Source organism: Eptatretus burgeri, chromosome 5, assembly GCF_056783735.1.
Source record: "Eptatretus burgeri isolate ZD-2024b chromosome 5, Ebu_testis_v1, whole genome shotgun sequence".
Classification (NCBI taxonomy): domain Eukaryota; kingdom Metazoa; phylum Chordata; class Myxini; order Myxiniformes; family Myxinidae; genus Eptatretus; species Eptatretus burgeri.
Genome location: NC_140965.1, coordinates 113155632 through 113183630, shown reverse-complemented (window position 1 = coordinate 113183630; position 27999 = coordinate 113155632). Strand labels below are relative to the sequence as shown.

The window sequence follows — 27999 nt, the reverse complement described above, 5'->3', positions numbered from 1 at the left end:
GGAATAGATGAGAATTATAATGCATAGTCAAGTTTTTTTTTTATAGGCAGAGAGCAATCGTACAAACTGGATTTGCAAAATATTCACTTCATGAAAAGTACATAATGGCCTGGTAAGTTAGCCTTCTTGTGTGTTAGCATATTATCCCCCTCACTTACCTTATGCTATCACAACACCCCAACTCCAGTGCTTCTGTGTTTTACCAAACAAATCAAACGGGGGAGGGGGGGGAATAAAATACCCTGAAGTGAAAACATGGAGGCAAAGAAAAGTTCAATGAATGAGAAACAAATGATCATTTCAGATGAACATAACCAAATCCTTGGCCTTTGCTTTGGCATGTGTAAATGCAGCCTGGATGTTAGCAAACACCACGTCGGGAGAATGCCCAGCATCGATCGAAGTCAGTAGACCCTGTTTGGAGTAGTAGTCAACCAGCGGTTGAGTTTGTGCGTGGTAAGTCTGTAGCCGTGACAACAAAGTCTCTGCATTGTCATCGGAACGTCGAATCAATGGTTCACCTGTCACCTGCAAAAAAATATATTAAAAAATGAGATATTGTGGCTCCCACCTAAACGCATTGTGTGCCAACAGCTGGTGTTTGATGTGTAAAGACCCACAGTTATAGAAATGGCCATGGTTACCCACTGCAGTGCTGTGATCCTCCAAATACAGTGGAATTGTTAAAATAGGTGTGTGGTGTCCTGTGGATTCATGATCCAGGAGATGGTCATTCATTGGGGCAATATAAACTCAAGGTCAGAGGAAACTAGAGAAGATATCCCATGCATGTTTCATACAACGGGAAGTGGTGAAAGAGAACTTTATGGACTTGTCAGGAACAATGATTCGCGAAAGATCATTAACAATAACACTTACTAACAACGACAATATAGGCATTCAAAAGGTTCAAGAAATGAGATACAACAGTGCAAGACACCAAATGGAGTAGTCAATGTATATAATCGAGTTTGGTGAGGTCATGTCTGACCTCTGGTGACATTTATGATCAGATTTCTCGAAACATCCATATCCTGCCTGCACTGCTTCCCAAAGCTCTGGCGGAGACATCTTGGTTGCAGCCTTTACTCCATCCATCCATTGGGACCATACTCTGTGCAGAGCATCGGTGCTGCCTAAGCAGTTTCCTTGGCTATTGGGCACAATTCTGGACGAGTTGCCACTCCGACACAGGATACCAGCATGCTGGCACTCGTTTTGCCGACCTCGGAAAGATGACAGGCAGAATCAACCCCACCTGGTGTTAATTCAACAGCGGAGTGAGATTTGAACTCAGGATCCTAGGATCCCAAGCCCACCACAATAACCATTTAAGCCAACACCAGGCATGTCCCTCTTCCAACTCCATGCACTCCCACCCCCCAAATCTGTCCTCCCCTCCCCATTTCCTCCCATTCTGAACAATGTTGCACAAAGATACACAGAGAACTTTGGCGCATGAGAAGGCCATTCGGCCTATCATGCCGGCTTCCCCCTTTCTTCCCTTATCCTTACTATAATTCATGGACCGGTGTTTGTTTGTTTGGCGCACTACTCCTACAGTTGTGGGTCGATTACGTCCAGACTTGCTACATAGGATCAGCATTACCCCACTTAGTGTATGGGGTATTTTTTTTTAATCCTTGAAGGTGGTCTTGGAGGGGGGGGGGAGGTGGGGCAACCTTCATGCACGTAACCCGGGTTTTTTGTCTTTACAGAGCTGTCAGTTGCCTATACACCGCCCAAATAAAGGTATGCATCAGAAGAACGTGTTGTATGCTTGGATCAAGATCGCCCGTAGGTACTCTGCCAGTTAGTAAGACTCTGCCAGTCCATACAGGTTCTGATTTTTCATGGAAATTCTGCATAATTCTGCATCATGCAAAAGCATGTGCAATTCGAATGTGAGTACATCTATAAAGTATGTACGGTTCGTAAACAAAGACATGCTCTACCACTAGAGCAATTTACACATGACATGACATCTCCCTCCAAGGTGATACACGGGCAGTGCGACATAACCACCCAGGTGCTCTTCTTCTTCTCCTTCTATGTTCTGCACGGTTCTGTGAGCGCTCGCCCTTTCGTATTGCCCGATTCTCTCCCAAAGGCTGTCCTGCATCACAGAGCTGGATTTAAACCCCACCCCACCATGAGGCCTCCCACCATTCATCACCCCAAGGCCTTCCACCAACCAGTGCCACGGAGCAAACCACAAGTCTCTGCCTCAAGGCCCTTGACCAATCCCTGCCTCGTGCAGAGAAAATCTCTACCTTCCACATGCTGACAGACAACTATCTGACAGACAACTAGACGCTAGAGCGAGGGGTTAACCTTGGTGGTGGGGGAGGGGGGGGAGGGGAGGCGGGGTGACGTGTTCCCCCCATGCTGTCCAGCCCCCACCCAGTTTTACAGAAGAGAATGTGAGATGAAATGCCTCAACATAACTATGTGCACAAACAAAACCTCCCGTCTACTTTGCGGGGAAAACTTTTACATTGACTCCTTACCTTAAGCCCATTTAACATAAGACAGAAGTTCTAAAACTACTTTTTAATATGCACCAGGGCATTAATCTCACTACTTCTGCATTCCCCTCCAACACAAGTGTAACAACATGCTGACGAATCTCATGACCACAAGAAAGTAAATGAGCCAACTTAGCTTACCCTATCAGGGATTGCTTATTCCAAGTGAAGCATCAGGACAGCAATCTGGAGATGGATATAATTCCCAAGTTAAAAAGCTGATGCATCCTCAATGATTTCAGGCCATTTCGTTTGCCCCCTTCGTTCAATGTGATAGTAAACCAAGAAAAAAAGGTTTCATTAAAAATGACACTTTCCTGATGGAAAATACTTTTTTTTTTTAACACAATTGGTTAAATAATTTGAGCCGGTCTCTTGAATATGGATCACACAGTACCTTTTTGGTCCTACCTGTAAACCATATTTTTTCCAGGCACACAATAATCAGCCCTTTTCCAGCATAAGAATGTAAGAATCAATCGAACACAAAATGTAGGCGTTAGGCCAATACAAAATCATTGAAAAACCCCAAAAGCTCCAATTGCTGGATTAATAAACAACTGACATCCATCGACAACCATCATGAGGGGCTCATACTCACATCATCTTTCATGGGAACCTTTGGAGGATTGAACTCTTCATGGTACGAGCGGCCACTCTGTTTGTGAATCAGCCTGGAAAAGCAACCCATTAAAAAAAAAAAAAAACGTCACACTTGCTCGTAATAATCTTATCTTTGAAGACAGCATAATTCTCCAACCTTTATCGTGATAAAAGCTTTGTAAAGGTGTTATCGTATGCTGCCATTGGTTAAGATCGACCAATGGCAAACAGGAAAGCCATGCCTACCATTCACTCCTCACTGACGCTGTAATAAATTGACTAAAGATAACAATGAAAGTTTAAGTCAATGAATTTGGAAGATACAATGATGTAACACATTTCTCCTTCTCCACTCCGGTCTGCATCCATTTCCTCATAGGGCATAAAATGTGCTTCTCAACCATTTAGTCCTCACCATTCTCCCGCCAACCTCCTCACAAATCTCCCCAAACCAGCTTCAACCGGCTTTGTGCCAAGAAGTCGCACCAGATGGCAAACCCATCATCATTAAGGGTGACGGCGCACCAAAACCAATTCCTGGCAGCGCTTCATGCCCTGAACCGTGGACAGCCAATCCCGAGTTGACACTGGGATTGGGATGGCAATGCACCAATCACGGGTGGAGAAGAGGGTCCTCCTGAGCCAAAATTGCACCAATGAGAGGGGTGGGGGCCATGAGCAGAGAGGGTGAGTCAGGGATAAAAGGGAAGCACACGAGCACCTGAGGAGTCTGCTCAGAGAGTCAAAAGGAGAGCTCGAGCAGTCTGGGCTCTTGTCCTTCTTCATCTTTCACTTTCATTTCTTCTCACACGTTTCACCTCCTATTCTTGAACACCTTTGGCTTGAGTCCTGCTGACTGCACTCCCATCATCTGGCTTTGTCACTGGACCCTTTCGTCTTGTCAATACCAAGTGGTCTCGCCAAAACCCACGCCGAGTTCGTCCTGCGAACGCATACATCTCCGGGCACACGGAGAAGCACGGCGCGTTGATGGCACGGAGAGAGGGACCAGAGCGGAGAGTTGGTTGGTTGCTTGGGGTGTCCAAAGCAGCGGAACATTTTGTGCCAGAACTATTGGGTGGCGCTAGCTCAATCAAGCGAGTGTAAGGTAAGGTATGCAAGGGCTCGACACATCCCTATCTTCTGCTTTCTTTTACTCTTCATCTTGCCACTTTCTTTTTAACTTACCTGGAATTGGAATTCCAGACAAGGTATTGTCATCGTGCACCATCTGTCCATCCTTCCTTCCATCTCCTATTTCAACTTTTCCGGCCAAACCGCTGGGCCATTCTGGCTGAAATTTGGCAACAAGGTTCCGCTCTGGACTGGTAACGGGGATTGCAAAGCCCGTTCCCGTCACTTGACTTTAAGTAGGTCAAAATGACGGATTCAGTAAATTCCTTCAAAAATCTTTTTCTCCAGACCCACCAGTCAGCATGCTCCCAAATTTGGGTTACAACATTAGGCCAGGTTATGGATGCTAAATTGCAGAGGTCATGCCGATCACATGACCCGGAGTGTGTCAAAATGGCCGACTTATTCAGTTTTTGGGAAAATCACGTGTATTCCTTCAAAAATCTTCTTCAGACCCACCAGTCAGAATGCCACCAAATTTGTGTTACAACATGAGGACAGGGCCCAGATAAGCTACAGGTCCAGTGGTCCTATTTTTCTATCCATCTTCAATGTTGGATGCATGATTGGCACCAATGTTAATGTCACAGTGATAAGGGACAGTATAAGGCATCTGATGGCGCGACTGCTCGCTCAGGGGATAAGTGGGAATGCATACATGCTCTGTAAATACTTGCTTGTGAACGCCCTCTAAATACATGCATCGATTAGTAAAAATCCTGTTTAGCAAGAATTAGTATCCTGACTTCTCTTGTCTGTTTTGATGGAGGCGTAAGGCAACTGAGGGGTCGATTGCCCAAACTTAGATTGGCTTGTAGATAGCAGGAAATGGTGCGTAACGTTGATTCGCTTGGCCAATTAACATCCGATTTGTAGCTGCCGGCATGATACTCTATCTGTGACAATCATCTCATTGGTAACAGTAATGCAATGCTTAAGATATGTTATTTGATTTTATTTCTCAGAGCAAGAAAAAACTTTTGGCAAACTCGTTAGAACTACACTACATGACCAAAAGTATGTAGACACCCCTTCAAATTAGTGGAATCGGCTATATTTCAGCCACACCCATTGCTGACAGGTGTATACAATCTAGCACATTGCCATGCAATCTCCATAGACAAACATTGGCAGTAGAATGGGTCATACTGAAGAGCTCAATGACTTTCAATGTGGCACCGTCATATGATGCCACATTTCCAACAAGTCAGTTCATCAAATTTCTACCCTGCTGGAGTTGCCCCAGTCAACTGTAAGTGCTGTTGTTGTGAAGTGGAAACATCGAGGAGCACCAACAGCTCAGCCGTGAAGTGGAACGGGACCACCGAGCGTTGAAGCGCGTCGCACGGAAAAATTGTCTGTCGTCGGTTGCAACACTCACAACCGAGTTCCAAACTGTCTCTGGAAGCAACTTCAGCATAAGCACTGTTCTTGGAGAGCTTCATGAAATGGGTTTCCATGGCCGAGCAGCCGCACACAAGCCTAAGATCACCATGCACAATGCCAAGCGTCGGCTGGAGTGGTGTAAAGCTCACCACTATTGGACTCTGGAGCAGTGGAAGCACGTTCTCTGGAGTGATGAATCATGCTTCACCATCTGGCAGTCTGACGGATGAATCTGGGTTTGGCAGATGCCAGGAGAATGCTCCCAGCCTGAATGCATAGTGCCAACTGTAAAGTTTGGTGGAGGAGGAGTAATGGTCTGGGGTTGTTTTTCATGGTTCGGGCTCAGCTCCTTAGTTCCAGTGAAGGGAAATCTTAATGCTACAGCATACAATGACATTCTAGACGATTCTGTGCTTCCAACTTTGGGCAACTGTTTGGGGACGGCCTTTTCCTGTTTCAGCATGACAATGCCCCCATGTACAAAGTGAGGTCCATACAGAAGTGGTTTGTCGAGATTGGTGTGGAAGAATTTGACTGGTCTGCACAGAGCCCTGACCTCAACCCCCATCAAACACCTTTGGGATGAATTGGAACGCCAACTGCGAGCCAGACCTAACCACCCAACATCAGTGCCTGACCTCACTAATGCTCCTGTGGCTGGATGGAAGCAAATCCCCGCAGCAATGTTCCAACATCTCGTGGAAAGCCTTCACAGAAGAGTGGAGGCCGTTATAGCAGCAAAGGGGGAACCAACTCCATATTAATGCCCACGATTTTGGAATGAGATGTTGGACGAGCAGGTGTCCACATACTTTTGGCCATGTAGTGTATCGTAGCCAAGATCCACGCAGGATAAAGTGTAACAATGTGAGAAATCTGCACCAATTGAAGTTTCATACACACTGAAAGTTTTTGCTGTGCCAAGTATGTGACATGATGCAGGTATGTGCCATGATGTTCATAGCATTTTCGTGTTATAGGGTCGTAGGATCATACCTGCCACAGATGCGCTGAATGAGAAACGAATCCTCAATGGTGAACTCCACAACCGCACTCAGCTTCTCTTTTCGTGACTCCAATAGCTTATCAAGCTGGGAAAGAGAATGGAGAGGGCAGGAACAGGTGATTCATTAAAAAAAAAACATTTGGACATTTTGGCCTTTGCAATTATGTTTGAGAATCACCAGTGGATAATAGAATACAATAGGAAATTGGTAAACATATGAAAAAGAAAAGATTTATTCAATCTGATATTGGTTGCTGATTGCAAACACCTTGACTGCCTGTTGCACAGTGCGTGGAAACCCATCCAGTAGAAAGCCTCGATGACACGGCTCTGAATCCAGGTTCTTCTCAATGAGTTCCACTACCATATCATCACTCACCTGAAAAAAAAAATCATTGTTTGCCAGAGTTACAGCATGTAGAGCACGGCTCAGACAAATTGTTAGGATCTCAAATATACTGTGGAGATCCAAATTGTGAATGGGATGATGCAGTCGGATGGCTTCATTGTCAGTTTTCTAATTGCAACTCGCCGGTATACGTCGTGCCAAATAGCATTTTTTCCCCCCCCAAACGTCATTAACAAATTAGGGAAGGTACAGTAGTTCACTATAAGTTGTGCCAAAAGCCGATTTCATGTCGTTTTGAATAGTACTGCACGTAATTATCAACTCGTGGAGCACAAGCCGTACCCCATCCAGCGGGCGCCACTCCCATTCCACCGAGTCACGTCCCATCAATTTGGGAAAGCAGTAACTTGGGTCAGCCTCAGTCGCACGTGTTTTCCCCTCATGGTGGGTTCGGTACCGAGTGCATTCCGTGTACTTTTTTATGCCCAACTTTTAAGAAACCCTTCATCACGTCTGGAAAGCATCCTGCAAGTACTCCAGCCAAGAGGTCCTGCCATTCCATCACTTTGGAAATGAAAATGGATGTTATTGAGCGAGGTGAGCGTGTGTTGGACATTGGCCTCATGTTTGGCTTGTGTCTGACCAGAGTGAGAACAATTGTGAAGAACAGTGAAAAGTTAAAGGATTCTGCCCAAATTGTTACTCCTTGTAGTTCATTATGTATCACTAGGAGTGGAGAAGGCATTTTGGAGAACATCGAGTGCATGCTGGCCGTGTGGATGGAGGACCAAATTCAGTGAAATATGCCTATAAGTTTGTCTCTCATTCAAGAAAACGATGGGCCGTTGTGGCGTGGCCTAAAACAACGGGATGGGGGTCAGACAGGTGAGGGTGTAGAGAGTGATGATTTCAAGGCAAGCTCTGGCTGGTTCCGTAATTTCCATTCCTTTTCGATGGTATCAACTGGGCTAAGAAGTCTGCCCTTTCCTCACTTCGTGACTTTGCCGAAGATGGTGCTGAGACTCAGAATGGCTGGACAGCACAATAGATCACTCATCTCAAACTAATGCTTGGACAAATAGCCAAATTTTGTCCCATGATCTCAAGATCATCAATTGTAAACAACTCCACCTCACTGGCTTGAGTCTGGCAGGCCATTAGTATGCACTTTGTTTTCCAGCCATCAGGAGCTCGTTCCTCAATTTCAATTCCATAACGCTTGAGGAGTGATGGACACCCTTTGGATTTGTTCCAGTGACTCACTGTGTTCATCGGTGATAGCCTGCGAAGAACAGATATCCCAATAACCCTTCATGGTGAGCCAACATCAATCAATGAAGAGTTGTCTCCAATGCTAGAAAACCTGATTGTGTTAACATTGCTTCACTTGATTCATCCTGATCTACCCCAGCTGGTCAAACAACGTTATTGCAACTGAGTTTAGGTCTTGAACATTAACCTCAATCAAACCTGTGATGTCACTTGCCATGGACTCACTCCATGCTGAGATTGCTTCTATAGCTGATGCCAAGGTAATCAGGTCAACTGTAACTAAACCATCCTATTAAACCCTGTCCAAACCCCAGCAGTGGTCGTAACGATCTTCTTCACAGCCATCTAGACCCGGCGGCAAACAATCACCTCCATGCTTCCCCTTATGCAAAGAAATAGGTCACCTGACGATCATTCCTCAGATGTTGTCGGTTCCTCCCAACTTCTGACAAGGTAGTCTTCTCCAGCATTCATCAGATCTGGGGCAGGGACCACTATGATGACTGCCCTGATGGTGACCTTGACAACCACGATGAGCCTTCGTCACATAGGAACACTACTACCGGCCACCCGCATATTTCCACAAGGCATGTGTAGACCAACCACTCACCCATTCTATTCATCTGTTATAATGACCATGCTGTACCTCTCACGCTCAACAATGGCACTGAAACTAACTTCGTTCATGCAACTTTGGCCCACCCATACTAGCCTCCCAGTCTCAAAAAGTTCACAGCGTGCTTACCAAGTGGAAGGTGCGACCCCCTGAATATCGTCAGTGAAACTCATGTTGTTCTGAACAGGGCTGATCACATTTTGGCACTTAATGCCTTGATTGTTTCAGACCTTAATGTCTGCGTCCTCACAGGAACTCCATTCATGCCTGAAAATGGCATTACTATTTGTCCCGCACGGTGTCTCATTTGCATCAGCGATCACGATCGGTGCATGTACAGTGGTGAGAAAAAGTTTGTGAACCGTTTTGAATTTTCTGTATTTCTGCATAAATTTGACTTAACATGTGGTCAGATCTTCATCTAAGTCCTAATAATAGATAAAGAGAACCCGATTAAAGAAATAGCACACACACAAAAAAAACATCTACTTTTTCATTTATTTATTGAGCAAAATGATCCAACATTCAATTTATTTGTCGGAAAAAGAATGTGAATCTCTTGGTTAATCGGCTCAATTAAAGGGGTAATTACAGTCAGGTATTTCAGTCAATGGGATGACAATTAGAAGTGAGTTTGGGTGGCCCTGTCCTACATGAAAAAAAATTGACTTTGTTCATCACCATCATTCTGGTCTTCAGGTTTATGGAAGTATGTCATGCACTGATCAAGACAGATTTCTGAGGACCTCAGAAAAACGAGTTGTCGATGCTCATAGGTCTGGAAAGGGTAACAAAACCATTTCTAAAGATGTTGGGCTCCACCGATCCACTGTCAGACAGATAGTGTACAAATGGAGGAAATTCAACACCATTGTTACTCTTTCCAGGAGCGGTCGTCCAAGGATAATAACTTCAATAATCAAGGAGCTCACAAAGAACTCCTGGGTAACGTCTAATGATCTGCAGGCCTCTCTTGCATTGGCTAATGTCAGTGTTCATGAGTCCACCATCAAGAAAACACTGAACAAGAATGGTGTGCATGGAAGGATAGCAAGGAGGAAACCACTGCTCTCCAAGAAGAACATGACTGCCAAGTTTGCCAAGGACCACCTGGATGATCCAGAAGGATAGTGGAAGAATGTTCTGTGAACAGATGAGTCAAAAGTGGAATTTTTTTGGCTTAAATGAGAAATGTTGTTTGGTGAAAACCAAACACTGCATTCCAACACAAGAACCTAATCCCAACTGTGAAACGTGGTGGTGGGAGCAGTATGGTTTGGGGCTGCTTTGCAGCCTCAAGACCCAGACGGCTTGCCATCATTGATGGAACCACAAATTCTGGATTGTACAAGCAAATTCTACAGGAGAATATCAGGACATCCATCCGTGAGTTGAAGTTTAACAGAAAGTGGGTCATGCAGCAAGGCAACAATCCTAAACACACAAGTAAATGAACAACAGAATGGCTGAAGCGGAAGATATTTTGTGTTTTGGAATGGCCAAGTCAAAGTCCAGACCTGAACCTAATCAAAAATGTTGTAGAAGAACATGAAGCGAGCAGTTCATGCAAGAAAGCCCACAAATTTCTCTGAGTTGAAGCAAAAAACAAACAAACAAACAATTTTTCTGACAAAGAAATTTAATGTTGGATCATTTTGCTCAATAAATAAATGAAAAATTCGATTTTTTTTTTGTGTGCTATTTGTTTAATTACTTTCTCTTTATCATTCATTAGGACTGAGATGAAGATGTGATCACATTTTAGGTCAAATTTATGAAGAAAATTCTAAAGGGTTCACAAACGTTTTCTCACCTCTGTATGGTGATCCGTCCCATGAGACAAGCGGAGTCTCTTCAATCCAACACACAAATTGATCGACGCTCTCCAGAATCCAACCACACAATGGCCCGGCGAGTTCCTCGAAACCCTTTCAGACATTCCCGATGAAATATTGTGTTGTCACCGCATTCCGTGGGATTCGTGTTTATGCCCGGTCTGCCATGGACATGATAGGCTCTGAGACTGCACTGGAGGAGCTGATGTGTCACGTTCTTGGAAATTTCCTCGAGGCTGGCTCTGTTGCCAAAATTGCAGATGACTTATTCTGTGGCGCAGATTCACCTGAAGAACATTTGAAAGTTTGGTCCGCTGTGCTTCATATCCTGGATAAAAGTGACCTTCGACACTCAACAATAAAAACTGTCATCTGCCTAAAATCCAAAACTATCCTCGGATGGGTGTGGTCTTTGGATAATTTGCGTACTAGTCCTCACCAAGTCGCCACTCAGAGCTCCTGCCATCCACCTACCACTGTGAAAGGCCTTCGGTCTTTTTTTGGAGTCTTCAAGGTCCTTGCGCGCTTTACAGAATGCAGCTGCCTTGTTATTCCCCTTGGATGATGCTTGCGTCGGCTGACCTTCACAGGACCGTTGTGTCATGGACCGATAAATTAACCGCTGCTTTTGCTAATGCTCAGGCAGCCCTTCAGTCACATTGCACAATAACCTTACCTAAAGTGTCGGACCAGTTGTGGATGGTAACTGACGGATCTACCACGCATGCCAGCATTGGCATCACATTGTATGTGGTACGCACCAGAAAATCTCTGCTCACTGGTTCCTTCAGTGCTAAAATGAAACACCAGGTGTCCTGGCTACTACCTCTTGTACCTCCTGAACTGTCTTAACCTGCCTCCCCAGGTCGTATCGATTTGGTTCCGACCTCTGCCTGCACTGTCCACCCCATGTCACCCCTGCACCCTGGGGATGCTTCAACCAATGACTAAACTGGTGATCATGCTCATGAAGCCTCAAATGACCTTCCCAGGACTCGTGTGCATCCTTGCATAAACCATCACCATTCCCCGCGCATCGATGCTCTGTCCGATCACGTAGGCAGCCTGCTTCTCTGACCAATTATGACAAGTAATCATAATATAGTCCTGCTCTTAGCGTCTGGTATCGGGCTGTGGCATTTACATGTATTGCCTGAGCCTCGTGGGCTTCACACATAACCTTAGGTCACTCTTGTTTAGCTTGTGTTATGGTTGTTTATCAATTACATTTCTAGTCAGTTTGTGTAATAATCCATGTGCAATGGCGTGCATAACGCTCTTGTTACTATTGTTTGGCTTTGGTAATGGTCTATATTTAAATTAAATTTCCAGTCATTTTGGGTAACGGTCCATGTAGATTGGCATGCGTGTGGAAGGGAAGAAGATCACGTCAGTTTGGACTGGTTGTGGTATTGATATGTCCATACAGGGGGCCCCTCTCTGGCTTCCGGGTTGCGTTCTCACGCTTCCGAGTCGAGTCTCCATCTCAACCGGGTGCTGTTCATTGTCCGCATTAAACCCGATTGGATCTGAGTCTGACTGTGCGGCATCTACTTCTCGAGTACTGACGCAGAGACTGCAAGACCAGAAAGGAGGTGGTAGAAGTCAAACCACCGACCTGTCTGTAATGGCATAGTGATAGACCCACAGACTCAGCTTCGTCGCGGGAGATTCCAATAATCTTGAAGGCCTTGGTTTCCAGGGCATCAAGCTGAACAAGGTGTGAGGTCGGGGAGCCAGCCTAGAGGGGAGAGCAGTACTCCATGAAGCTGCAGATGAAAGCCTTGTAGGTGGATAGGAGCTCAGGTGTGGCAAGGAAGGACTTTGTACAATGGAGGATGCCCAGTGGCAGCTGGCTTTGGAGGCCAACTTTGAAATGTGGTTTGCCCAAGCAAGATCCAGGCTGATAGTGAGACCAAGGAGTTTGAATGACTGAAAGTTGAACTCGTACAAAACATTCACAATATCATAATGAAGTTCTGTGTCAAATTTGGTGATTCTAGCTGCGCTGATTGTCCTGATATTCCACTGACAAACGGACAAACACACAGATGGGATAGTCATAATACTCACGTGCCTGGCCTACGGGAGCGCTGTGGGCAGCAGCATGTTGGGAAAGGTTTTTGTTGCAATCCCATGCATGAAGGGCATTCAAATAGTTTGTGATAAGACAAGGAACTAAAGAAGTGGGACTAAAAGCTTGAAAGCAATTTATTTATTTTTCCCCAAGGCCACCAGCTATGCCAGCTTTCAAAGACTATATGCAAGGCGATCACCAGCTATGCAAGGCTATCAACCCTTTTGACCCCATTTTCACTGTTCCGTTCTGTAAATCCATCATAAATGTTCCTCAGGGTTTCGCTCGGCCTTAGGACGCTAGATGGGCAGGAAAAGCCACAACCGCCATGTCGACCATCAACAGCCCTGTTCGGTGAGGGAAGGAAGGGTTTGCCCCACCCATGAATGGGCCCACAGTCCAATGGTGAGAGGGTAGGGGTGTAAAGCATCATTGGTGGAGCATGGGACCAAGCCCATAAAAAGCGAAGCTTCGATGGAAGTGGGAAGAGAATACCCTGACCAAATCGTTGAAGGCTGCGCTGAGATTGCTCATCCCAAGTGCCTGAGTGCCACCCCACAGAGGCCTGATCCACACCCTTCTTTTTCCTCACCAGTGGCACGAGACGTTCACTGGCAAGTGCTACTGGGTTTCCATAGGACTCATCCTGCCGACATTGTTCGATTTGTCCTGAAAACTTTTCGGCGTTGCCTGCCTTGAGCTGTTGCCTATCTCTCGTGGCATGTCTGATGGGCCCAGTTGAGGACATCGTGATGTGATACGAGAAATCCCGAGCGTTTTTTGACACCGTGGGCGTGTATCGGCCATGGGTTAAGGTTTTTTAAAATTGCGATTATTGCATTACTTTGTTTGTTTCCTTCCGCCGTGCCATCGCTGTTTGTTTATTAAATACACCTGGTCTCAGGGGTGAATTCTAGCTGTGGTGGCTGCTTCATTTGGTGGTACTGAGGACCCGTTACAGGGATAATTGGTTGCCATTCCCACACCGCTTATCTGACCGCGTCATGTAATGTAGGTTGCTCGACCTAAAGTATATCGAGTCGTGTGACACCTTTCAGCATGACGCTGAACCGATTTGGGCTCCCAATGTGGACGGAAACTTAGCATTACAATACAGATCCGACAGGGAAGTTTCCGAAATGGTCGACATCGTGGTCGCTTTGACGCGACACACCGCACCGGATTCGAACTGTCAACTGGAACGGACCGATGACCGTTACAATGTTTTGAAAGAAAGCCAATGACAAGTAGCATTAACTGTAAATCTAGCGATGAATAAAGGGAGGAAGAATTTCTTCATCGGGAAGAAATTTATGTCGAGGGAAGAATGTAGGTGGGAGTAGGCAGAAGACGAACCAGCTGCCCTGCATCCATCGTGGTTTTCACTCTTTGGCCAAGGGCGGAACCCGAAGCAACGATAGCTCGGAGCATGTCACCTGTAGCGAGGTGGCAGACATCATATCTGGCTGCCAATCGTGGTGCCTGCACAGAAAGTGAATAGAAACTGTCCAATGAGAACTCAGAATATTTCTAAAAAAAAATAATAAAATGAGTTAAATGGACTTGGAATAAAAATTATGAAACCAAACTTGCCAATGATAATCAGCATAAAATGGTGTCAGTGACTCCAAAATAAAATAAACACACGTAAATTTGCTTTTGTTGAAAAAAATTATACGTCACAAAGAAGATCTTGAGTAAATTGTCACAAAACTAGGTCACATAGCCAGCATTAATGACCAGGTTTGCTGCAAGACTTGCACGAATAACCGAGTGGAAATTTATTTTCCAATCAAGTTCAACGGAGTCAAATAACCAACCATGTGGAGGTGAGCTATTCAATAATCCGTGCGGGAATTAAACAGGCAAGGAACCATGAGGAGTGGTCATGGAAAAGAGAAAAAGATATTTAATCCACAGAATTTAACTTCACGATGGACAGGGATTTTACAAGGAAACTTGAAGCCTCTGCTTTGCTTTTTGAGTGAAAAGGTTTCCAAGTGTACTTGGAGCACAGGGTTTCTTGGAGAGAACAATGAGAGATCAGGACGAGCAGGATGAAAAGAAAATGTTCAATCTCAGCTCCGTAGTTCTGAGCAGAAGAATAATTTTAACCTCAGGCCAAAACTGCTGACAGTTATCTGCAAGGCTATTCACACAAGTTGCTTCACTAATGCTCACTAATATTCACTAATGCTCACTAATATTCACTAATGCTCACTAATATTCACTAATGCTCCTCCACAGCAGCTCGGGGTTCATCCAGATCCACAAGAGGCAGGAACAACTCCCTCTGGTCTTCAAAACTCTGGCAACTGGTCCACCACAACCCCAGTCCCTTGAATCCCCCACCTCTCTCTCCTCCATCCCCAACATGCTTCTCTTCTCACCCACCAACATACCTCTCCCCACCCACCAACATACCTCTCTCCCCACCCACCAACATACCTCTCTCCCTACCCACCAACATACCTCTCTCCCCACCCACCAACATACCTCTCTCCCTACCCACCAACATACCTCTCCCCACCCACCAACATACCTCTCTCCCCACCCACCAACATACCTCTCCCCCTACCCACCAACATACCTCTCTCCCTACCCACCAACATACCTCTCCCCACCCACCAACATACCTCTCTCCCCACCCACCAACATACCTCTCTCCCTACCCACCAACATACCTCTCTCCCTACCCACCAACATACCTCTCTCCCCACCCACCAACATACCTCTCTCCCCACCCACCAACATACCTCTCTCCCCACCCACCAACATACCTCTCTCCCCACCCACCAACATACCTCTCCCCACCCACCAACATACCTCTCTCCCCACCCACCAACATACCTCTCCCCACCCACCAACATACCTCTCTCCCCACCCACCAACCTACCTCTCTCCCCACCCACCAAAATACCTCTCCCCCTACCCACCAACATACCTCTCTCCCTACCCACCAACATACCTCTCCCCACCCACCAACATACCTCTCTCCCCACCCACCAACATACCTCTCCCCCTACCCACCAACATACCTCTCTCCCTACCCACCAACATACCTCTCCCCACCCACCAACATACCTCTCTCCCCACCCACCAACACAACTCTCTCCCCACCCACCAACATACCTCTCTCCCTACCCACCAACATACCTCCCCCCACCCACCAACATACCTCTCTCCCCACCCACCAACATACCTCTCTCCCCACCCACCAACGTACCTCTCTCCCTACCCACCAACATACCTCTCCCCATCCACCAACATACCTCCCCCCACCCACCAACATACCTCTCTCCCCACCCACCAACCTACCTCTCTCCCCACCCACCAAAATACCTCTCTCCCTCCCTCACCAACCTGTCCCTCTCTTCCACCCTCACCAACCTGTCCCTCTCTCCCTCCCCCACCAACCTTTCCCTCTCCCTCCCACACCAACCTTTCCCTCTCTCCCTCCCCCACCAACCTTTCCCTCTCTCCCTCCCTCACAAACCTGTCCCTCTCTCCCTCCCCCACAAACCTGTCCCTCTCTCCCTCCCCCACAAACCTGTCCCTCTCTCCCTGTTCAAGTATTACAGACCCTACAGTGATATAGTTCTGATTCTTGATCCTCTTTAAGCTGTATTATATGAACGGAGGGAAAACAAACCAAACACGGACAACGCGATAACGTTATAAAAATACAAAAAGTCTTTTAAAACAAAGAAATATACAAACGTCTTGATATTATATTTAAATATATATATATATATATATAAAAACAAAACAAGCATGTTCTCCACAATGCTGCACCCCAATCCGAACAACTCTCTCCACAAGGCCGTGTAATGCCGTGTAATGTCGTGTCATGCCGTGTAATGTCGTGTAATGTCGTGTAATGTAGTGTCATGCCGTGTAATGCCGTGTAATGTCGTGTCATGCCGTCTAATGTCGTGTAATGTCGTGTCATGCCGTGTAATGCCGTGTAATGTCGTGTCATGCCGTGTAATGTCGTGTAATGTAGTGTCATGCCGTGTAATGTCGTGTAATGTCGTGTCATGCCGTCTAATGTCGTGTCATGCCGTGTAATGTCGTGTAATGCCGTGTAATGTAGTGTCATGCCGTGTAATGTCGTGTAATGCCGTGTAATGTCGTGTCATGCCGTGTAATGTCGTGTAATGTGTCATGCCGTCTCATGTCGTGTCATGCCGTGTAATGTCGTGTAATGTGTCATGCCGTCTAATGTCGTGTCATGCCGTGTAATGTGTCATGCCGTGTAATGTCGTGTCATGCCGTGTAATGGCGTGTTATGCCGTGTAATGTCGTGTCATGCCGTGTAATGTCGTGTCATGCCGTGTAATGCCGTCTAATGCCGTGTAATGTGTCATGCCGTCTAATGCCGTGTAATGTCGTGTCATGCCGTGTAATGTCGTGTAATGCCGTGTAATGTAGTGTCATGCCGTGTAATGTCGTGTAATGCCGTGTAATGCCGTGTAATGTCGTGTCATGCCGTGTAATGTCGTGTAATGTGTCATGCCGTCTCATGTCGTGTCATGCCGTGTAATGTCGTGTAATGTGTCATGCCGTCTAATGTCGTGTCATGCCGTGTAATGTGTCATGCCGTGTAATGTCGTGTCATGCCGTGTAATGGCGTGTCATGCCGTGTCATGCCGTGTAATGTCGTGTCATGCCGTGTAATGCCGTCTAATGCCGTGTAATGTCGTGTAATGCCGTGTAATGCGCCCACCGCGCCGTGTTTGTTGATAAATGACTATCATGAGACATGAGTAACAAGTCACGTGTCAGCAGAACCAACGTATGAAGTGTTGTACTTCGTCAGTTTGATGAAAACTTTCACAAATCGTGAGTGTATCAGCGATGATGAAGGGTGAATGTGTGAAACGAGTGAATGAAACCGGATGAAACCCGCCTGGGTTCCTTTCCCAGCACCCGGAGGTCCAAGGAGCACGGCTCGGAAGGACTCGAACTCCGAAACCATCGCCCGAACTCCCTATAAAGCCTTGCGGTGTTTTGATCGGTCTTTCTTTCCCTCCTTTCGACCTTGTTTCCGCGGCAACGACATTGAAGAAGGAATAAGAGGAATATATAAGAATGAATAATCGAATGGGGGGTTTTTTTTTTCTTCGCACGATTTTAAAATTTCCATCGATGTAAACAATTTAAAGGGATTCATTTTATAAAATTTACCGCATTCTTAACTCGAGTTTTGAAAGAAATTTGTTGACCTGAACTCTCTCTCATCGTACACCACGGACGAAACCGCCGTCGTTACACCGCTGGAAGCATTGACCTATAATTGTGAATGACTCGAGTGATGAATAAACTCAAATTGCGGACGATGAAGGAGAGGAGAAGAGAAGAACAGCTTCTCTTCAGGAAAGAGAGTAACACTGTATCTCGAGAAAAACGAAGGACGATGAATGTGAGTGGAAGACGTTTGAAAAGGGTCCAGTCTCCAGAGGCAGGTCGACCCAACTACAGGTATATATTCCCCCAACCAACACACTCAGAAAAATTACTTCGCAATGGTTAAAACACATTCGAGTCGCTTTTTAATTGGGGGGATTTTGATTCATGTGTCGATACACAATGGCCTACTCTTTTTGAAAAGCACTCTGATGTGTTTAACGTCCACCAGCAAAATATGCGAGTATGAGGAACACCAGGGGCTTGCCAAGCCAGCCGTTCCTTAGCAACGATTGTGAATGGGAGTGCTTGCTTGAGTGCTTAAGCCGCTTGGCAAGCGCTCCACAAGAAACCCGGTAACTGAACACAACCGAGCAAAACATCAATGGGTGTCCAGTGACGATTCGACAACCCTGATACTGACACGAATAACACCGTCGGGGATTACAACAGAGATGAAGGTTTTTGAACCCTTGTTTATTGTGGACCTCCAGTTCTGCAGCAGCATATTTACAGCACACGAGTGTGTACAGTGCACGAGTTTCTTTGCGCTTCAATACGCTCCTTTAAATTTTGCGTAACAAACTTAAGGGTATCTATTTATAATTCCAGCAATCTGTGTGTGTGTCTGTCCGTCTGTGACCGCTGTTTCTCGACAACCGCTGGTCCAATCTAATTGAAACTTGCCAGGTGTATTGCTGGGGCCCTGAGTTTGTGCCTTTTCAAGGTTTGATATTAATCGGACAAGCGATTCCCAAGTTATGGCCATTTATTTACCAAACCAATGACAGGACACGGTGCTATGACGTCACAATTGACGTCACAATTATTCATCTTCGTTTGATATGACGTCACAATTGACGCTGGGGACCTGTGGATGTGCCTTTTCAAGGTTTGATATTAATCGGACTAGTGGTTCCCAAGTTATGGCCATTTATTTACCAAACCAATGACAGGACACGGTCCTATGACGTCACAATTCTTCTTCTTCGTTTGATATGACATCACAATTGACGCTGGGGACCTGTGGATGTGCCTTTTCAAGGTTTGATATTAATCGGACAAGCGATTTCCAAGTTATGGCCATTTATTTACCAAACCAATGACAGGACACTGTGCTATGACGTCACAATTGACGTCACAATTCTTCATCTTCGTTTGATATGACGTCACAATTGACGCTGGGGACCTGTGGATGTGCCTTTTCAAGGTTTGATATTAATCGGACTAGTGGTTCCCAAGTTATGGCCATTTATTTACCAAACCAATGACAGGACACGGTGCTATGACGTCACAATTGACGTCACAATTCTTCATCTTCGTTTGATATGACGTCACAATTGACGCTGGGGACCTGTGGATGTGCCTTTTCAAGGTTTGATGTTAATCGGACTAGTGGTTCCCAAGTTATGGCTATTTATTTACCAAACCAATGACAGGACACGGTCCTATGACGTCACAATTTTTCTTCTTCGTTTGATATGATGTCACAATTGACGCTGGGGACCTGAGTACATATGTGCCTTTTCAAGGTTTTATATCGTTCTTCTTCATCCGTTTCAGCTGTTTTGCAAGAGCGAAGGAACGGCCTGTGTGGTTGGTGTTTCTGGCACGCGGTTTGAAAGTTTTTTTTTTTTGCACGTACGGCCACGCACGTACGGGCACACACGTACGGGCACACACTAGTATTAAAAAATCCACGTAATCAGGAAAACGTTTCGTATGGTTGTATGTCTGAATGAGCGCCTCTTGGTGATTTATATACTGCACTCAAACGGACGCCTCGCCACAAACCACCTCATGACGTGCAAGCTCCGCCCAAAGTTTGATGCACAATGGTTTCTTAGCAACAGCTTCACAAGCAAAAGCACGATCTCAGAAATGCTGGAAATGCTTGCAATCATGTTAATTGTAAAGTTTATCTTGTTTACCAAAACCAAAGCCAAGAGGACAACACGTAAAATAGCACGGACGAACACATACGGCACTCGGTAGAGCATATACCTCCGCCAGGCACAACGGTTTACGTGTCACATCCACGGAGAGGGATGATCTGGATTCGGATTTTCACCAAAATCTTATCAATTCGTCCTTGTCACACACCCATCTCATCCACAAAGTTTCGTTCGAATCCGTCGATTACTTTTTGGGATAGCCTGCTCGCAGACAAACAAACAAACAAACAAACAGACATCAGGGGCGAAAACATAACCTCAGTCCACCTTCGGTGGTGGAGGTGAACATCCACCTACTTCACCATCACGACTCCTACAAGGACACCATGACTTGCATTCATTCACCATTATATGGAGGAAAGATCCCTTCCTTATTACTGTCATAACCCTCCTCCTTTTTATTCTTAAACTATGGCTCCTTATCCTGACCATGTCCATTGTGCTTGCGTTTTGTGTGGTCGTCAGTTTCATTGAAGGAGACCATGTTTCACCGACATACGTCATTGCTGGGACAAAACGCTGTTTTAAACTTTCCTTTTCATCACAGATTATGAAAAAAAGTGTCAGTCAGTCACATGTACATTGAAGAACCTTAAAATTGCTGCTTTTTAAAATGTCTTTGTCTCATGGAAGTTTTTGTACATGTTATCGTATGAATGCAAGGCAAAGACATTCATCGTCATCATGTTTTCCTTGCAGATATTTCCATCCATATCTTGTGCCAACTGCTTCTGCGGATGTCCTCCCGCAGTTGGTTACCCTCAAGAGGAGGTTGGTGGCAGGATTTGCACTCCGGCCACCACAAAACACTTTACTCCGCAAAACACATGAGTGTGCGTCGGGGTGCTGCTGAAGTGTCGTCCACCAGATGGTCGTCTCCTTGGGTTAACCTGAGTCGGTCCCTTCAGGTGGGTGCCTGGAATGTCCTATCCCTAAGAGATGTGAATGGACCAGACATCTGCCTGGGGGATGGCCAGACGGAGGGGCTTGGAGTACTGGCGGAAAGTGGACGCAGCGACGTGCTGCTCCGGCGCATGTTCCCCTACCTGACCTGACCTGACCTGACCTGACCACCCCTTTTCCTCACATAGCATCACGATCTATGTGTGCTTTGGTAACGCAAAGGAGGCCAATTAAATGGCGCTCAAACACCTGGACTGATCATGGTGCAGGACAAACTCTCGAACTGGCATTGTTGATTTCATTATCTCGGTATATCTGTTTTGCTCATGAGTTAGTGATGTGTGCTTCAGTTAGTTAGTTAGTGAACTTTAGTTAGTGAACACAAAAAAGATGTTGTGTCTTTCACAGAAAGAGAAGCAAAATGAGCTTATAACCAACCAAGAACAGACAAATGGATTTTAGAAAAGGCAAATGAAACCTTACAATGCATCATCCAGAGTCTTGAGGGAGAAATTATGAAGACTGCCAATAAACTCAAACAGCATGTAAATAAACAGCAGCAGCGATTTGCAGAAGACCTCCATCAGGTGGGAAACTTGTGGTGCCTTATGCTTTTGGATGGACATGGCCTGTTCCAGCACCAACAACAACAAGACAAGCACATAACGATGCAGAACCTCGCTCGGATATATACATTACAGTAGATCTGAGAACCGGTGTGGACTCACTGAGTGACTGACAGATAACACCGGTTAAAATAACTTTTTGTGTTACTTTGGGATACGAGGCTCATAGGTTGTCCATCAAATTACCATATGCATTTATATCATGAAAAATACATTGGTAATGGTTCATATACAGTATGGTCAAGGATAACCTGTCCAATCATCTATACCATATAAATAAATGGCTGTGTGTGTGTGTGTGTGTGTGTGTGTGTGTGTGTGTGTGTGTGTGTGTGTGTGTGTGTGTGTGTGTGTGTGTGTGTGTGTGTGTGTGTGTGTCTCTCCTTCATAACTCCAAAATCATGAAACTGAGCAACCTGAAACTTTGCGTGATCCCCTCCCATGATGCTGCCTCTTCCCCTCCCCTCACACTGCCTCTTCCCCTCCCCTCACACTGCCTCTTCCCCTCTCCTCACACTACCTCTTCCACTCCCCTCATACTGCCTTCCACTCCCATTATACTGCCTTCCCCTCCCCTCACACTTCCTCTTCCACTCCCCTCATACTGCCTTCCACTCCCATTATACTGCCTTCCTTCCCCTCACACTGCCTCTTCCCCTCCCCTCACACTGCCTCTTTCACTCCCCTCATACTGCCTTCCACTCCCATTATACTGCCTTCCCCTCCCCTCACACTGCCTTCTCTCCACCTCCCCTAAAGCTTCTTTGCCTTGCCCTTATGCTACCTCCCATTCCCCTTACGCAATCTTCCCTTCCCCTTGCGCATCCTTTCCGTCCCCTCACACTGCTTTCTTCCCCTCCTCTCACACTGCCTCTTCCCCTCCCCTGAAACTCCTATCCTCTCCTCTCAACCTGCCTTCCCCTCCCCTCAACCTGCCTTCCCCTCCTCTCAACCTGTCTTCCCCTCCTCTCACGCTGCCTTCTTCACCTCTCTCCCTTCATGCTACCTTCCCCTCCCCTCACGCTGCCTTCTTCCCCTCCCCCATGCTACCTCCCCTCCCCTCACACTGCCTCCCCTTTCCTTCATGTTGCCTCTCCCTCTTTCACCCTCTCACGCTGCCCCCCCACCGTCATGCTTCCCTCCCCTCACTTTGCCTCGCTCTTCCCATCCCTCCCCTCATGCTGCTGCATTCCCTTCCCCTCCCCTCATACTATCCTACCCCAAAACCCCATCCCCTCTCAACCCACATGGACATCTTCCAGCAGTCTCCGTGTGCTGTATCAATGTGCTGTTTTACCGCACCCCATTTCATTCAATTCTGTACTACCCCCCCAACCCCATTTCCAGAAGTCTGACTGCCAAAACCCTCTGCTCATGCTTCCCTCCTCCAAAAAACCCCTCCACCTCCCCACTTCCCCCTTTCCACCTCGCTCTCATCCCTTCCCCTCCTGGAGTGGACAGCGATGTTTCGTGGGGCGTCGCTCTCCGCACCCCCCTTCTCGCACTTCCCCCCTTCCTAGCTCCCCCTACCTCATTCCTCCTCGATCCCCTCCCTTCCCTCCCTTTCCCCTTCCATCTCCTCACTCCCCTCCCCCTCTCTCCACCCCAACCCTTCTCTCTCTTCCCCTTATGTTTCTCCCCCTACTTACTATTCCTGTCAGTTAAGGAATGGGCAGTATTTTCTACTTATTAATAATGTATTAAAATGAGAACTAGCAGGATACCTGCCACATGGCCCTTTTGACAACAATGCACAAATAGAGATGGGGGTGAAGGTGAGGTCAGGTTCAGTATAGGAGCATGCGCCGGAGCAGCGTGTCGCTGCGTCCCTTTCCACCAGTGGTACCACAGCGGCCTCCGTCTGGCCACCCCCCAGGCAGAATCCTGACCCATCCCCATCTCCTTGAGATGCCGATCAACCTGTTGCAACCATGAGGCATGTGGTTGGCCCATTGGCCTTCTCCATTCAAGAGACTCCCTCGCTGAGAGAATCTGGTGAGCAGGATCAGCATCGGGAAAACGAGCCACATGTCCATACAGCCGCAGCTGCGCTCACGGACTATGCAGGTAAAAAAAAATCTCATTTGAGTCTCTCAGCAACCGCTCGTTGGACACAAAGCCCGACCAGCAATAGCGAAGGATTCTACGAAGAGACCTGGTACCAAAGGAATTAAGTCGCCATCTCAGAATCCTGGTCAGAGTCCAAGTCACATCCATAGAGCAAGATGGAAGCACAAAGGACCTGAAAACTCGAACTTTCATCCTGCACAGGTACCGTCAATGCCACTCCCCATGATCCAGTGAATCCATGACTCCCCAGGCCCAACTCAGACGTCTATTGACCTGTGGCTCACAGCCAGCGGAGAGGTAAATATCACCATCAAGGTAAGTGAACCTCTCCGTGACTTCAACCTCTTCACCACAAACAGGTACAGACAGGATAGCAGCATCCAAGACATAATTGAAAGCCTGGATCTTAGTTTTGACCAAGGAAACCCGTCATCCCAGCGGCTCCGACTCCACATTCAGCACCTCGAGGGCCCCCAAAAGGATATCAAAAGTCTCCGCAAAAATCACTGCATCATCTGCGAAATCAAAGTCAGAGATCTTGACATTCCCAAACGATGCACCGCAGCTTGATCTCTCTGACATCCTCTCCAGAATCCAGTCAATACAAGCGATGAAAAGTGCGGGGGCCAGTACACACACCTGACAAACTCCAGTAACAACTGGAAATAAGTCAGATATGGGACCACCACATTTCACAGCACTCTCAGTCCCAGAGTAGAGTTGAGACATCAGATCGATCAGTTTTGGTGGCACCCCATGAAGACCAAGAATCCTCCAGGAGGCATGCAGGTTCATTGAATCGAACGCTTTGCAGAGATCAACATAGGCTGCAAGCAGCCCCTGCCGAAACTATCGTCTTTGTTCTGTGAGGACACAAAGAGCAAGGATTGACCTCTTTGGTGTAAAGACTGATTGCTCTGGGTGCTGGTGCCTTTCCAGAGAGGGACAACAAGATCCCTCTTCCATTCCATTGGGATGATGCCCATGTTCCAAGCAGAATGCCTGGTGTTGGCTTAATGGTTAGGGTGGTGGGATTTGGATCCTAGGGTCCTGAGTTCAAATCCTGCTCAGCTGTTGAATTAATACCAGGTGGGGCTGACTCTGCTTGTCATCCTTCTGAGGTTGGCAAAAAGAGTGCCAGCTTGCTGCTATCGTATTGTATCATATCACTGTTATTTTATATTAAATATTGTGCATATTGCATTAATCATGACATTATTATGATAGCATTGCCTGTTAAATTATATGTGATGAACAAATTGGAATTACACTACCTTGCTCTGTTTTTCTAAACTCTAAACTCCATCCGCACAAGGTGCGGGTACCTCTACTTGTGGTTAAATCAGACAACTTTGTCAAATGTGCCGAAAGCCAGGTGAGCATGCAAGTCAGACCCGTCGGCCTTGCAGCAAACCTCGAACCACAGGATTTCGGGCAAACACACTCGGAAACGGGAACTGATAATTTGGATGTAATCCACACTCAAGCTTAAAAAAAAAACAATCAACTAAAATTCGAGGTAATAATAATAATAATAATAGTGTGGCTAATACTTGAGAAAGCTTTGTGGAATTGTGCTTAGTAGGCCGCTTGTGGTTCAATATTAAATAACACTGCCACACTACTTAGTAAACCATCTCCAATCTCATCAGGAATGGGCAAGGCTAATGAAAGTAAAACAAACATCAACACACCAAGAAAGTTAAGGATAAGAATGTAATAGTTAACCGTAATGTCAGGGACGTACAACACAACAGGTCAAGGTCTTCATGACGTTGAAGGGTTTCCACAACAATCAATTTTATTTCGGAGTTGCCTCTGACGTTTCATCGTCCAAGTGATATTGTAGCTGCATCAAGCTGTCTGCCAAAATATCTGAGCTGACTCAATGGAAAATAAGAATCCTTTTGGCACCACGCAACATATTCGGTGCTGACCTCTTCTGCAACTTGCCTTCACCGGGTGAAAATGCTCAACAATCGATTTGAAAAAGACGTGTCTTTTCTGCAGCATGTCCTTGCTTATGTCTTGTCTGCAGCAGTTAAGCTTCGTGAAAACTGTCACGTCTGCAAATGCGTGCTACAAAAGGAATGCCTGAGCTCAAGCACAAAGCAGACGATGATTTTGCAGACAGAGCTGGAAATATGCTTTTGAAACAAGAGCAGAAGCAGCACATGAATGACTTCCAGCTGGTGAGTGCCAACTGCAATGAAAGACAAGGATAACTCCCTTAGTCTCATGAAAAAATGACTGCACTTGATCATGCAATGAAATTTGAGGCATAATTGGCTCTTTTTTTTTAAATTGAGAAGTACAGATAACCAACATGGTACAGGTAAACAACAGAGAAGCTGTTATAAAAACACACTGACACCGTCGTAGAGGGGACAGGCAGACAACACAGAAGCGGTGTGGAAAAGCAGACTTTACCTTCGGATGGAGGTTGAAGTGGGCATACAGTCTGCCGGCATTACTTGGTGGTTGTTGGAAGAGCCCATGGTGTCCTTCGCAAAAAGTCAGCGAGTTACCGCTGGCACCCTCACCCTGCCTGCGAGACTCCAGGATGATTGTTTATCGCTTGGCCGAGATTCAAACCATGGTTAGACGTTGGTTCAGAGGTGAGTGTGCGTACCTCTCGGCATCAGGGCCTAGTCCATCAATTTATGATTACCAGACTTGGTGGTGAAATGGTTTGAGCATCTGCTCTGAGTCTGAGAGGTCAGTGCCTCAAACCCAGGTTGAGCCATACCGATGCCTTAAAGAATGGTACGTGCTGCTTCCTTGCTTGACGTTCAGAATTTTAAAAGGATTGAGCATGGCCAAACAACCATAGGTTGTAAACCATTGTGCAGGCTTGATGGGCCGAAGTAGCACCCCATCCATCCACTGGGACCATACTCTGTGCAGAGCGTTGGTGCTGCCGAAGCAGTCTCCTTGGCTATTGGGTACAATCCTGGACGGGTCGCCACTCCGACACAGGATACCAGCATGCTGGCACTCATTTTGCCGACCTCGGAAGGATGACAGGCAGAGTCAACCCCACCTGGTATTAATTCAACAGCCGAGTGGGATTTGAACTCAGGATACTCGGATCCTAAGCCCACCACCCTAACCATTAAGCCAACACCATAAGTAGCACCCCCTGTGTTGAAATTCCTTGAAAGGAAACTCATGTTATTATTAAATTAACAAATCGCCTATTTCGACATCTATAGATATTTCAATCAGGATGAAAAAGTTCGATTAAAAGCTGATTAAAAAAAAAAACATGACTTGCAGCTGCAGGACAGGAGAATGAGAAGATATGAATGTACATTTCTGTGAACTCCAGGAAGCATGAGAGGTTTTCAAATGATTTGAGCATTTCCTAGAAATTGTGGGTTTTGAATGGAGCATCACAGCATCATGAGAGGTCGACTCAGAGGGGAACACCAAACAAGCGAAGCCAACATGTTACATCTTGGATTTCGAGTGACCGGTGTGGAAGAAATGATTCATGAAACCTGAAAGTTGGTCCAAAAACCAGTAAAAGTTTCCAAAAGCAAAATATTGTTTTCTTTAAAATTCACCTTCAGCAAGAAACTTTAATTCCCTTATTTTATCAATTATTTAGTGATTTTTTCCGATCTGAAACTTGACGGACGATGAAAACATTTGTTGTTCCCAAATTTCAACTTCCTTATAGGGGGTTGAATGTTTGTTTCAACCAGGACGTTGACCCATTTCAAACTTTCTTGTTTATAACTGCAGCAGTGGCTCTATGGGTCCCATTAATAACAGATTTCCATCTCGGGAGAAGAACAGGCTGGTTTTGTGTGTGGGTGTGTGTGTGTGTGTGTGTGTTTGTCTGAAGAACTCTTTCTGCATTACCTTTGCTTTTCTCTTTCTCTTGTCTCACCTGTAGGTGCAGTGACCGCACCATCTCAAACGTATCCTGTTGCTCCATCTTGAAACTCCACCCGACTCTTGGCTCACCAGATACTCCATCTTGATATTCAACTGCCATTTCTTCAGCAGCTTAACTGCTGCAGACAAGACATAAGCAAGGACATGCTGCAGACAAGACATGCTTCACTGCTGCAGACAAGAACGAATTTAGACTAAAAATTTGACATCAAATCATATTTATGCCTCTGGGAATTTAATGAGTTCCCCAATAAATTTCAATATTATGCAACTAGTTGTTATGCCTGGCATAACCAATCCATTCCAACACTATTTATTAACTGG

At 46.1% G+C, this 27999-nt stretch overlaps 1 protein-coding gene and 1 long non-coding RNA gene across 7 annotated transcripts; one reads left to right on the top strand and one right to left on the bottom strand.

The window, feature by feature from the left end:
* Positions 1–22: 22 nt before the first annotated feature.
* On the bottom strand, positions 23–27781 carry LOC147027179 (adenylate kinase 2, mitochondrial-like). Of its 3 annotated transcripts, none has more exons than XM_085883376.1 (6): positions 27668–27781; positions 14163–14288; positions 6926–7036; positions 6648–6742; positions 3130–3202; positions 23–528 (listed from the first exon to the last, which is right to left on the bottom strand). In XM_085883376.1, exons 1-6 carry the CDS (start codon positions 27773–27775, stop codon positions 301–303), a joined length of 741 nt encoding a protein of 246 aa, XP_085739502.1. In that variant the 5' UTR covers positions 27776–27781; the 3' UTR covers positions 23–300. The 3 variants fall into 3 exon arrangements, with proteins under 3 accessions (XP_085739502.1, XP_085739503.1, XP_085739504.1); XM_085883377.1 differs by lacking the exon at positions 27668–27781 and adding an exon at positions 17719–17895; XM_085883378.1 differs by lacking the exons at positions 14163–14288; positions 27668–27781 and adding an exon at positions 10708–10846.
* On the top strand, positions 3226–27972 carry LOC147027178 (uncharacterized). 4 transcript variants are annotated; one of them, XR_015058719.1, is made up of 3 exons: positions 3226–4239; positions 20870–21078; positions 27674–27972. It is a non-coding gene; the product is annotated as an uncharacterized LOC147027178 (long non-coding RNA). The 4 variants fall into 4 exon arrangements; XR_015058718.1 differs by lacking the exon at positions 3226–4239 and adding an exon at positions 7267–7603 and having other exon boundaries at positions 27674–27971; XR_015058720.1 differs by lacking the exon at positions 3226–4239 and adding an exon at positions 17548–17651.
* Positions 27973–27999: the final 27 nt, after the last annotated feature.